The sequence below is a fragment of the Myotis brandtii genome, unplaced genomic scaffold, assembly GCF_000412655.1.
Source record: "Myotis brandtii unplaced genomic scaffold, ASM41265v1 scaffold185, whole genome shotgun sequence".
Lineage (NCBI taxonomy): Eukaryota > Metazoa > Chordata > Mammalia > Chiroptera > Vespertilionidae > Myotis > Myotis brandtii.
In genome coordinates, this window is record NW_005356870.1 from 5645110 (window position 1) to 5658749 (window position 13640).

The following is a 13640-nucleotide window of genomic DNA, read 5'->3' on the forward strand; positions in this document are numbered from 1 at the left end:
TACTGGGTATGTGCCAGCAACCAAGGCACATGCCCTTGACTGGAATCGAACCTGGGACCCTTCAGTCCACAGGCCGATGCTCTATCCACTGAGCCAACCCGGTTAAGGCTATATACTTACATTTTAAAGAAAATCTTTCTAGCCTATACATTTACTATTCAGATCTACCACACTAATTCTTATAGAATAAAACATAGTAATTGATGGACTCTAACTTGGCTAAGCTATACATACCATCATCTAAAAGTAGATGGGTATGGTCAATAGACTGTTCCTGAAACCAAACATTTTAAGTGCTGTAAGATATGCAGTTTTTAATATAAATTTCAATAGATTTTTTTATTTGGCCCCAAGTAATAGTAGTGATTTATGATTTTATAAATTCAACCGTATCTGATTTAGTCTGTTAGAATTCTTGTTCTTCTGACATATTTCTTAACAGACAAATATGTGTATATACCCATATTTCTACCTACTGTTTTTGTAGGTGCCTATCCAGATAAAACCCATTCAACACTAACACTTGGAAAGCTAGAGGCTGGAAAAAGGGTGACTCCTAAAGCTGCCCAACCTCTCCAGGCTGCCAAGCCCCCCAACACTAGATATGTGGGTCCAGAAGAGACGGATTTTCCTGTCAGAAAAACACTGATCCCCTCGATTCCTGATAGAGAAAGCAAGACCTCAGAAAACAATGAAAGAGGGAAGCTTGTTCAGCCCAAGGACCCACAGGAGGCAAAACATCTGCCCTGTGGCAGCGATTTCTGTAATGGGAGGGGAATCTGCACCGTGGAAGGAGAGCTGAGAAGATGTAGCTGTCCCATGGAATACGGTGGGGACTTCTGTGAAGAGGCAGCGCGTGGACCTGGCCCCGGCTACATCGCCCTCAGCTTCACCATCACCTTGCCAGTTGTTCTGTTAGCTCTGGGAGCACTTGTGTATTTCAGAAAAGAACGTGAACGAAAAAGGTGAGCAGCTCTTAATGTCCTGATGGGAGAGTTTTATTCCCAAGAAGTCGCTTCTAAAATAAGATGAATGGGGTTGGAGGTAAGAGTCCACTCTAGAAATTTGTCCTCTGAGAAAGGCTTGAGGAGATGAAGCAACCTCCCCTGTTAGATGACCTGAAAAAAAATAATAATTGGGACCATCTTTTTGAGTGATTTCTGGGTCAGATACATCTGCCTCTACAGTTGTCAGTGGCACAATCTCTGGAGGATTGAATAAAGTGAGGAGATTCCCCATCAATGAGGCAGAGCTGGTGCCAATGATTGTTTGGAGGAAGAATTTGTTAGGAGAGGTGTATTAGTTTGCTCAGGCTGCTATAACAAATACCACAGAGTCGGGTATTAAACAACAGCACTGTATCTTCTCACAGTTTTGGAGGCTGGAAGTCTGGAATGAATGTATCAGTGGGGTTGGTTTCTTCTGAGGCTGAGGACTGGTTTCTCCTGGAATTGTAGATGCAGGCTGCTCTGTGTCTTCCATGGTCTTTCCTCTGTGCATGGCTGTGTCCTGATCTCCTCTTCTCGGACACCAGTCATATTAGATTAGGGCCCAAACTAATGACCTCCTTTTAACATAATTACTTCTTTAAAGACTCTCTTTCCAAATGTGACTACAGTCTAAGCCTTAGACTCTAAGTTAATGGAGCTTATGACTTTGGCATATAAATTTGGAGGAGGCACCACTCATCCCATAACAGGAGGTGAAATAAAGAAACTCAGGAAAGATTTAAAGCAAAAACATTGTTTTGTCAAAGAGCTAGAGAATCACTGGATTAAAGAAACAAACAAGAATAACAAAAATCACGATTTAAATGGACACAGACATTGGGGCGGTGGGGGCTTGCCCAGGGTGGAAATGACTGCGCGGGGGGTGGGGTGGGTGGAGGAGTGGTCAATTGGGGTAAAAGAAGACATATGTAAAACTTTAGACAATAAAAAAACCCACGATTTAGAGTAGGAATGATGGCAAAATAAGCTTTAGAGTGGGGAGATATAGTAACTGAAGAAACTGATTAGATAAGTAGACATTAAACAGCTTATGTATCAAGAAATATAGAGATGACAAAAGTTGTAAAAGTTACATCTCTGCCCAGCCTTCATGTTACAGACTGAAGGAAAGGCCAGGAGAAGTGATTGTTTTTGCCCAAGGTAGCAGTGGTTAGTTAATAGCTAAATGGTTAATATTAAGATGAATGAGATGCTACCCTTGGGGTCTCTGATTGTCACCACATTAACTTGCCACTTGTGTCCAGGTGCCACTTACCTGTCCTTGGATTCAGTACCCATTGCCTCCCGTTACCTAGTTCCCCTCAATTGAGATGATGTATCATTTCAGAAGTTAGATGAATGCCTAGTAACAAATAATAATTGACTCAAGAGTTGCCCATTCTAGGTTGTTTGCATTGTTAAAGAGACAATCAAAACTGCGTAATTCCTTAAAAAATAACCTTGACTAGGGCACACGTTGGCCCTTTCTAAACATTTGCCAATTCCAACTGCTACCTCAGGGAACAACTCTTTTGACTTTGTTTCTTTGATTTCTAGAAATAGTACAGCCTCATCAAGAAATTTGAACAGCCCTAAAGAACATGACCAAGAAGAAGAGAATCTAATGAGCAGTGAGACTTTTGTCAATGAAGCCTATGATGAACAGGTATGCCTGGAAGTGTCTTTGAGGAAAACAGATTCTTGAGAGAGAGCTACAGAATGACCCTTCTGAAAGATCCTAGGCGGGTGAAAGGAGGCAGTGTTAACTAGAGAATGATGCGATTATGTATATCAAATGAATGGTCAGTAATTTTTTTGTCTTTAGACTCTGTTCCATCTTTAGTTATTCAAACCGGAGTGAAACATGCATGAAATAGTAATCAAGAAATTCAGCTTTTGCCCTAGCCAGTTTTGCTCAATGGTTAGAGCATGGGCCAGTGGGCTGAAGGATCACAAGTTTGATTCCCAGTCAAGGGCACCTACCTCAGTTGCAGGCTTGATCCCTGGGCCTGGTCAGAGCATGTGTAGGAGGAAACCAATCAATGTATCTCTCTCACATCAATGTCTCTCTCTCTCTCTCTCTCTCTCTCTCTCTCTCTCTCTCTCTCTCCTCCTTTTCCTCCTCCTCCTCTTCTCTCCCTTCCCACTCTTTCTTAAAAAAAATCAATGGGAAAATATCCTCAGGTAAGGATTTAAATAATAATAATAATAATAATAATAAATAGTGTTTTAAAAAATTAAAAAGAAAAAGAACTTCAGCTTTTGGTGGACTTCCACAAGGAGTCCAGTCCTATTGTAGGGTGGGCTGTGGGACGTTATCAGGGTTAGTTGGAATTACTCCTGAAGTTTATAGCTCCCTGTGATTTCTTCTAACTTCTGTATAGCTCAACCATCTCTTTGTTTTTGCTTTGTTTCAATGTAGTGCATATACTCTAACTTGAACTCTCTTTTCTTACAGGAATTGTTGACCTCTTTGCAAACTGATTAATCTGATTTTTTTTTAAAAGGAGCGGAAGCATCTCAATAAAAACTGTTTATACATTTCATTGTGTACTGTTTTAACTTCTGGAACAGTTTGTGGCCAATGGTAACTCTTTATTAAAATAACTGCTTTTTCTTTCTTTCTTTTTTTTTAAGGACAGGAAGAGACTTTGAGAGGTGATGAGTCATGTTGACTATCTTTTATTGTTAATATATTTTTATTGATTTCAGAGAGGAAGGGAGAGGGAGAAAGAGAGAAACATCAATGGTGAGAGAGAATCATTGATCGGCTGCCTCCTGCACGCCCCCTTTTGGGGATTGAGCCTGCAACCTGGACATGTGCCCTTGACCGGAATCGAAGCCATGACCCTTCAGTCCACAGGTAGACACTCTATCCACTGAGCCAAACCAGCTAGGGCTAAAATAACTGCTTTTTTGATTGGAGGCAGTCATCTGGTTTTGTTGGTGGGTGTTGATTTCAGTATGATCTCCATGTTACTGAGGTCACGGCTTATCAGCAGAAACTTTCTGATCCCAGTACCGGCCCAGAACTAGTCAGGGGTTCTGCATTTGAATCTTGGTTCTGACGATAACTTTGAGCTACTTAATTTCTCTGAACTTTTTTCTCCATCTTACAAAAGGGAATGATTTATCTTAAACCTTTACTTTTCAGGATAGAGGTCAGGTTTCTGCACTGCAGTAAATGTGCAAGGGTTAGTTCCCTACCACTCCCTCTCTCAAATTTTGCTGTGAAGTTAGTACTCACTTTTTCTGAAAATTTGTAAAATCAGCATTTTTCTTATGCTTTCATATGATTCTAAAACTAAGTACAGGTGAACTACTTTTCAGACGTAGAAACTCAGATTAATGATTTGTCTGACTCTGAAGTAAAGTGGGTGGATGCTGTGGGCGCAACGTATGGAGTTATGGTGTAGACCAGGACTCATGTCAACTAGCTCTTGCTGGCTGGGGAAACATCCAGATGCTACTTAGATCCCACGTCCCTCTGACAGCTTGTCTTTCTGGATCTACTTTACTCACACCCACATAAGGAATCAGGGCCATTGACTCTGATAGGAGACAGGTAACCAAGCAGGAGTATGGTCTGGAATTCGATAGGAGCAACTTGGGCAAATCACTTAATCATGAAACTGTTTTCCCAATGATTAAAATGGGATTAACCGAACCTACATCAGGCCAACTGGGCATTGAATGAACATGCCTGTGCGCTTAGACCTGAGTCTGACAACATGAGTCCCAATGATAATAAACACAACTTGACTTGGAAGACTTTTCTTGCTTGGATCTGGTCTAGGCCACTCATAGTTTCTTGCAGAATGAGTCTTCTGGGCTTCCAAGCATAAGGAGAAGTCCTAGACTTATGACTGAGGGTGTAGTACATAAAATAAACGGTGCTTTCCAATTAAGTGTAAAAATCCCCCAGCAGGAATCAACCTGACCTGAAGACCAAACGCTGGGGCTCCGCCTTCCTGGAGGCTGGGAGATGCAGCAGTGGCATTAAGTTCCCTTAGGGGCCCAGCAATCTATGACAGAAACCATTTTAGCACCATCGTTCCTTCCACCCCTTCTCATCCACAGGGTGAATCTGAGGTGTATCTTGCTACCCGCTCCCAAGAGCCATCCTCACTGCCAAGTTTGCCTTTGGCAGGGCTGTGCCTCTCTCTGTGCAAAAGTGCATAGAAATGACACAAAAGAATCCAAGCCAAAGGCACATGTGAATGATGCACAATAGTATTTCCACTTTCTGGACACGCTTAAGCAGCTGCCGATGTCTCCCTTCCTAGTAGCCCTTGAGCTCCACCAGATTTCCAGGCCTTGTGTTTGTCTCACTAGCCCAGCCTGCTTTCACATTCCAATTCCTCTCAGCCCCACCCTTCTAGTCTGCAAGCCCCATTTCCTACTTTGCCCCATAAACACCCCCTATTCCCTGTTCCTGGGAAAAAGAAAGCGGACTGCAGCCGAATCTTCTAGTAGGTCATGTGTGCAGCCTTCTCACCTGCTGCTTTTTTATATCTTTTTCTATCGTTGGTTTCTTAGGAATGTCTGCCTAAGTGTCACCCTGCCTGAATCTGCTTAACACACCCTGTTATGCTTTCCCTATTCAAGAATTTACAAAACATACCGAATGTCCTTTTCACCAGAAGGACTTAATTTCATAAATGGACACTTAAGTTTTGTGTGTGTGTGTGTTTGTGTGTGTGTGTGTGTGTGTGTTTGTTAATCCTCACCAGAGGATATTTTTTCCATTGATTTTTGTTTGTTTATAGAGAGAGAGAGTGGAAAGGAGGGGGAGAGACAGAGAGAGAAACATTGATGTGAGAGTGACATATCGATTGGTTGCCTCTCGCATGCACTCTGACAGGGTCAGGGATCAAGCTTGCAACCGAGGTATGTGCCCTTGACTAGAATTGAACCCATGACCCTTCAGTCTGCAGGCTGACACTCCAACCACTGAGCAAAACTGGCTAGAGTGAATAGTTAAGATTTTATATTTAACTAGAGGTCCAGTGCATGGATTCATGCACTGATGGGGTCCCTCGGCCTGGCCTGCACCCTCTCACAATCCAGGACCTCTCAGGGAATGTCATACTTCCAGTTTTGGCCCGATCCCCACAGGCCAGGCCAAGGGACCCCACAGGTGCATGAATCCGTGCAGCGGGCTTCTAGTATGCACATAAGATCCTTGTTTAATCTCCTCCTACCCTACCTCTTCCCCTTTCCCTGTGAGATTTATCAGTCTGTTCCATGTTTCCATGCCTGTGCTTTGAGCATCTGCCCCCTGGTGGTCAGTGCGCATCATAGCTGCTGGTCCAACGGTCTTAGGCTTTTATATATATAGATAGATAGATTAATAACCACCCCTATCCCTTAAATTGTAATATGTCAATTTACCTATTTGGAGCAATGACATGTTTTCAACTTAAGAGCCTTCCATTGCGACAATCTCTTTATATGATGTTAATTTCTTACTTAATTTCCCTCCACCTAATACATGGAGCAGTAAGTCTATAGCAGACATTAAACTTGAATTTCTTATAAAACCTCAGGTATGGATGATGGGAGGGTGTACCAAGGTCCTACTACTTTAACTACTGGGAGGTTTATGAAATTCAGAGAAACCTAGAAGTAGATCATGGAGTTTGTTGCTATCAGACCAATCACTAATTTTACAGATCTATCCATTTCCCCAGCCTTCACTGTTCACATTTCATGTTTCTCCTCTCAGCCTCATCTAATTCTTAACCTGCACTCTCAGAATATTACATTTATACAGGCCCTCTGCTAACATCCAATCCAGTCTTCCCAGGTGTACAGGTGAGAAAACTGAAGTTCAGCGAGGGCAGGGCTTAGGCTATTAGTGCTACCGACAGGAACCAGGCCTGGAGCAGGTCTGCCTCGGCTGGCCTGTAGTGTGTGGGTTCTTGACTTTGTGTGGGAAAAATTTCACACTAGCTTCCCTCTTTTATTTACTTTTAGAGTTTAAAGTGAAAGCAAGTTTATGAGTGAAACAGTGAAACCGAGGTGGCCATTCCACAGAGCGTCCTCGCTCCCTCTTTAATTTCTCTGCTGAGTATCTGACCACCTTCCCTAAAATATCGCCCTTTTCTCCAGCCCTTGACCCTGGTTTATTATTCATTTTCTTTGTATGCATCTCTCACACGAGACCGTGTGAGTTCCAGGAAGGTGGGGCCTGGAATCGTTTGTTTTCCAGGGTGTCAACCAAGGTGCTGACAAAATGACAGGCGCCCCAAAACTTAGGAGATAAAGATCAGTAAATAAAGAGGGTGGTGGCTGAAGCATCTCTGATAGTTCCTCCCACAGCCTCCCCAAGAGATGGACAGTGTGTGCTAAAAACCTCACCCCTCCTAAGTGAGGGCGTGCAGCCAGACCTGCGAACGGGTAGAGCAGGCGCTGTGCTAAGGCAGTGTCGGCTCTACTTTCACATTCCTCCCTCCTCCAGGCATAGCTTGAGCAATCTTGAGAAGACTTCACCCATTCAATGAGAACACATATTTTGTATGCAATTAGGATTATTAAAAACGAGTTGTGATGGCATACGATAGGTATGAAGGGCTTGAGGCAAGGTGGCTGTGCCATTTCCCATCATTGTCTCCACTGTGGTGTGGTTGCTGGGTAGCTGGTATTAAGTTTAGGGTGAGTTTTCACCCACAACAGCAACTCCTGAGGTGCTGGCCTCCTCCAGCGTCTTAAGTCTCAAACTCATCAGTTTCTGTGCTGTGGCAGAGAATGGCCCGGAGGCCTAAACCAGACCAGGCTGGACGCAGGAGTCTCTTTCCATGCCAGCTTGGATATTTTCAGGAGCAAAAAGATGTATGAAGGGGGTGGGGGCTGGAAGGAGTAAATGGGGGAAAACAAGGGGACATGTACTTTTGATAGGGGGGACCTACAACTTGGTAGATAGAACACCTGAATTAATCTGAAAAGTAATCATATTATTTTAAATTTTAGAACACATACATTTATGTGAATAGGGGGTTAAGTTTCTTATATGTGAACGAGAGGCCTGGTGCACGAATTCGTGCACAGGGGGGGGCCCTCCCCCTGGCTAGCCCCGATAGGCCCCAATTGGGGCCAGCAGGCTGTGGGGAGGGACTGCGGGAGGTTGGTCACAGCTGAAGGGAGGGACTGTGGGAGGTTGACTATGGGAGTGCACTGACCACCAGGGGGCAGCTCCTTCATTGAGCATCTGCCCCCTTGTGGTCAGTGTGTGTCATAGCAAGCGGTTGAGCGGTCATTCGGCTGTTCGGTCGCTTAGGCTTTTATATAGAGAGAATATATAGATTAGTCAGCTCAGATAGCCATAGCAAAATATCATAAATTTGTGTGGCTTAAACAACAGAAATGTATTTTTTCAGTTCTGGAGGCTGGAATTTGGGGTCAGGGTACCATCGTCCCATACACCAGAATGTGGTGGATTGATTATCAGTCAGGGCACATGCCCAGGTTGCAGATTCAATACCCAGTCCAGTGAGTGCGGTAAACAATGTTTCTCTCTCACATCAATGTTTCTCTCTCCCTTCTATGAGATAAATTAAAATGAATGATAAATAATGTTCTATAAGTATGGTTTTAACAGGAAAGACATTAGTGATCTATGAAGTGAAAAACTCGTTATAACACGTATATACATCATGACCCCATTTAAAAAATATTTATTGATTTCAGAGGAGGGGAGAGGGAGAGATAGATAGAAACATCAATGATAAGAAAGAATTACTGATCAGCTGCCTCCTGCACCGCGCCCTCCCTACTGAGGATCGAGCCTGAAACCTGACCAGGAATCAAATCATGACCTCCTGGTTCATAGATCGATGCTCAACCACTGAGCCCCACCAGCTGGACCCCATTTTTATCAATACCAGGCACATGAGGTACATTGGCAAGATCTCACTCCTAGATGAGAGTGCCAGAGGTCAGAGGCAGTGCCCATTGATCTGTTTTGTGGGAGCTGGAGGGCACTTGCGGGGGCAGCAGTTTCCTGATCCCCGGGTCTCAGCTGTGCCAGAGTGTCCTAGAATTCGGTTGTGGCTGAGGGGCAGCTCCTCCCGCTGGGCAGGGAGTCTTTCCTGGAAGCCCAGCCTAATACCCACTCCTCCAGCTTTCCGATGATTTCCCAAGCACCAATTCCCTGTGCTAAATTCTTTCCTGCCTAAAATAGCGAAGATCTGAAAACATTTTGGATCCTCTACTTTCAGCGAAAACAATGCTGCACAGGGTCAGGTATGAGAAGTGGGTGAGGTGTTGCGGGAGGCTCCCTTCTTTGAGTCTCAGCTTCCTCTTCTGTAGAATGGAGACCACAGATTATCTGTTCATAGTTACTGAAGACTGGCAGCTGTGTTTCCCGAAGATGGCCACAACATTTCCCATCCCTCCTGTGGCCTTGCCACTTTCTGCCACGTCCTCTCTCTTGAAGCGGGGCTGACCTCTGACGCCCTGGTAGCCAGTACACTGGTCACCCGCAGAATTCCAAGGCCAAGGCTGAAAAGGTGCGGGTCTGCAGCCCCGCCCACTCCACCAGGGCTCCGGCTGGCACAGGGCCTGGCCCTCCCTGCTTGCTTTCCCTCCATCAACTGAGCCACCCCAGCACCTTGCTGCACACGATGGCCTGCTTGCTGGTGCTGCTGGGCCCAGCAGGCAGGGTAAGCACCCGTGTTGGGCCTTGCGCCTCCTGGCTCCTGGGCGCCACCCCCTACGCCCCGCCGCCCCTATTCCTGCGGCTGCTCTGACAGGGGCCAGACGCCCGGCTGCTGTGCCCGGCCTGCGGGGACTGTGGCGGCCACCAGGCAAGCCTCCCCACCCCATCCCCAACTCGGGCGTCCTGATCCCAGGTCTACTAGCGCCAAAGGAGAGCTTTTCCCATGCAACTGCCCGAGACCGAGCGCCTCCAAGGTCCCCAGACCCCAAATTTCTGCCAGCCAAGGTGGTTGGCCGGCTGGCCCTGCCCCCAATCGGGGTGTTGGGGGCTGATTGGGGGCCAGGCTGGCTGCCACAGTGTGTGTCATAGACACCGGTCATTCTGGTCATTCTGGTCATTCTGCTGATCCAGTTGCTGGGCTGGTTGGCCGGCTGGCCCTGCCCCCAATCGGGGTGTTGGGGGCTGATTGGGGGCCAGGCTGGCCGGGGGTGGGGTGGGGGAGTGGAGGGCTATCGGGACCTGGATCAGGCTGGTTGGCTGCCTCAGTGCGCATCATAGCCACGGTCATTCTGGTCATTCCGCTGTAATGGTCACTGGGCTTTTATACATAGACTAGAGGCCCGGTGCACAAATTTGTGCATGGGTGGAGTCCCTCAGGTGGCCTGCGGGGATCAGGCCTCCGCTCACGCCCCCAGCCTCACAGCCCCGCAGCCCCACCTGGCACCCTGCCTTGGCCTGGCGCTGCCCCCTCACCTGCTCCACCATCCCACCTGTGGGGTGACCGGCAGGGCAATTGGGCCCCTGCTCGCACTGCCTTGGCCTGTTTCCGCCCGCTCAACTGCTCCACCATCCTGCTGCAGTCCTGCTCTCATAGGGGCCCCATTGGGGCCGGCAGCGCCTCTACTGCCACCTGCTGCCAGAACTGCATCTCTGGCACCCGCCATGTTCTGCACCGCCCCCTGGTGGTCAGCGCATGTCATAGAGAGCAGTCGAACTCCCAGTCTCCCAGTGGAACTCTGTCTGAAGGGACAATTTGCATATTAGGCTTTTATTATATAGGATAGGAGGTTAAGTTTTTCTTAAAGTTTCCTTTTCAAGGCCTGTGCAAAGCAATTGAGGAGGTGACTCAGCTGTGAATCCAGAAAGCAGAACCAATAAGCATGGTCAGGCTAACCCATCAGGAGTCAAAACATCATCTCATCAACATCATCTCATTGCCTGATGACTAATTTCAATAGCTGACATCTGTGGACCCTCAGGCCTGCACGTAGCTGCATTCCTCACGCCAGCCCCTTCCCCTTTATAATCCTGTCCCTTGAATCTTGCTGGAAGGCAGGATCTGATGCTTGTAAGTGCCCTGTCTTCTTGGTTGGCTAGCCTTATCAATAAACGCCTAATATGATTCAACCCTGCCTTCGTTATTGGACACGGCGACAGGCAGCCTGAGCCCATCCTGTAGTTTCCCGGTAACATAATAAAGATTAAACAAGAAGTACGTAGTTTTTAAAGTGAGTTTTGGTTTCAGTTCTGTTGGTAGGGCAAAAATAGAGTTTTCTTGGAAGCAAATCTTAATCTCCAGAGAGGAAATATTTTGAATATAAGCCAGTGGATAATTGGGGAGGAAGGAAAAGTAAAAACATACAAAACACCAGTTTGTTTCTATCAGAGCTTCCCTAGAAATAATATGGGGCATTATGAAGCAGAAAGGACTCAATGAATTTGGTACTTGCCAGAAACCCAATGTCTTTATGTCATCTGCTAGATCCTGGTTTCTCAGGTGCCTAATCCCCTTTTAAAATATATTGTACTGCTAATTCTTCCCTTTTGCCCTCCTCTTCAATCACCTCTTCCTCCTTGATCTTGGAAAATTCATAACACACTGTTAAAACAACCCTATGCAGAGAAAAGATTTTGGAGAGAATCACTCCCCAAACTACAAGAGTGCTAGTCATTTTTTTAAATCCTCACTCAAGGAGTGGGGATATTTTTTCCATTGAGTCTACAGAGAGTGGAGGGAGTGGGGAGAGGAAGAAATGGGGGGCGGGGGGAAGGGAGAGAGAAAAACACATCAGATTGGTTGCCTCCCACACGTGCCCCCACCAGGAGTGGGGATCAGACCTGCAACCCAGGTACATGCCCTTGACCGGGAATTGAACCCGTGACCCCCTGGTGCACAGGCTGATGCTTCTAACCATTGAGCCATGCCAGCCAGGGCTCTAATCTGTTTTGAAGTGTTAGCTGAAAAAAAGCAGTGTCGCCTTTTCTCCATTCTGCCTCTGTTCCCTAGAGGGTAGCCCTTAACTCAGCTAGAGGGCGAGCTCTCAAAGGTCTGATTCTGTGCTGCCGTGGGACTGAAATTTGAGTGAGGCCCAGGCCCAGTGAAAGCCTGGCAGCCCCAAGTGGCGGCCAGGAACCATCAGCCTTGGCATCTCCGGGGAGATCTGAGGAAATCAGTCTCAGGCCTCACTCCAGACCCATTAAATTTGCATTTGAAAAAGATCCCCAAGGGATATGCCTGCACTTTAAAGTTTGGTCACAAAAAGATAGAAACAGGTAATTCCAGTCCAAAATGGCAAAGGAAGTGAATCTGTATTATCCCTCCCACGGGTACTGAGCAGCATGAGCTGTTCAGTTAGCTCTCCAGCTCTGTTATCACTGCTTGCTGAACTGATCCTTCCTACCTCTGAATTGGCTACCAAGGGCAGGTTTTAAAGACGAGATTCGGTGCAGTTAAAAGCACCTTGAAATCAATCACTTGGAAATTTAGTCCTGCTCATGAACACACAGCTGCCTACCTGTGACGAGGCATCACTGTTACAAGAGGAAAAGATTTCTAGTCGCACTTCATGTGGAAACTGGTGCTTACAGTTTTTTCAACAATAGACTTGGCTTTGCACAGAAAACAGCGAGAACCTGGAAATAAAGCAGCCAGGCATTGAAGCGGGGCCTGTTGGCACCTTTTAGTAACCTTATGCTAAGAGGTGTGAAGATCTGATGGCTGGATTTCAGAAACAGTGTTAGTAATGAAGGCTTGAACTGGAGACAAAAAACGTCTGTGGGCGTACTGAGAGTCTTACTTTCAAATTTTATTTATAAATGAGAGATACATAAACACATGTACTTTAACCTAAAGTGATCAACATGTTCCATTCTGCACCAAATGTTTAATCCCTGGTCCTCTCTCTCTAGGGTGAGGTAGCCAAGGGACACAACAGTATAGCATTAGTCCTTTCATTCTTCTTTGGCTTCTAAAAGGGAAACTCTGGTGTGACCTCAACTTTCACACCAAACATAAGTAATAAAAAAAGATAAATGCTAGGTGTACATAAAGAAACGTAAATATAGGTTAATCAGGTCATTTCACGCCATAAAAGCCACGAACGCTGCTGGTATTTGCATGGCTCTGCATTTATTTTTAAGAGCCTCATTCATACATAGCCAGAAACACACGGGTCTCTGAGAGTTTGCTTGAAAAGTAATTATACAGCAGGAAGAAATTAATAATGTTTAATTACGTTGATGCAAAGTTCATCGGCATTTCAGAATATTGTTTCAAGATGTCAGATAGTTTTTGAGCCTCTAAATTTGCTGATGTGGACTTGTTATTGTCCCCAGTCAACACGATGCAAAGTCGCTCTCTGTCCTTCAGCTAAAAGTAGGAAAAGTCTGTCACTCTATGAGAGGCCTCTGGTCCCTCTGGAGAGAAAAACTAACCTCTGTAAAAAGAAAGCCCAACCCAACCTGAGTCCATCGTCCACGGAGTCCAATTTGGCTGCAGGAAAGGACGATCCCCCTCCAAACCATGTACAGGAACAGGAAAGGGGTCCAGGGGTCCGACTCCCAGCCAGGTGTTCCCAGGGGCAGGGTAGCCAGGTGTTTCCAGGGCTTACAGCTGGACGGTGGCGGCGAGTCCCCCGTCAAGGCTGGCGGGCGCCGCCTACAGGTCGGAGTCGCAGGGCAGGGAGCTTTGGCAGGGCCGGGTGCTGCGCGAG

At 46.3% G+C, this 13640-nt stretch overlaps 1 protein-coding gene across 4 annotated transcripts in view; it reads left to right on the forward strand.

The window, feature by feature from the left end:
* Positions 1-3524, forward strand: part of LOC102257791 (low-density lipoprotein receptor-related protein 1) — a 44158-nt gene extending 40634 nt beyond the window's left edge. For 2 of the 4 annotated variants that reach the window (XM_014537889.1, XM_014537891.1), the window contains exons 30-31: positions 488-965; positions 2547-2901. In XM_014537889.1, the coding sequence (XP_014393375.1) occupies positions 488-965; positions 2547-2694 (626 nt within the window). In that variant the 3' untranslated portion in view covers positions 2695-2901. Of the gene's footprint in view, positions 1-487; positions 966-2546; positions 2902-3447 lie in introns of those variants that run through there. The other 2 variants (XM_014537890.1, XM_014537893.1) reach the window with 2 other exon arrangements.
* The last annotated feature ends 10116 nt before the right edge of the window (positions 3525-13640 follow it).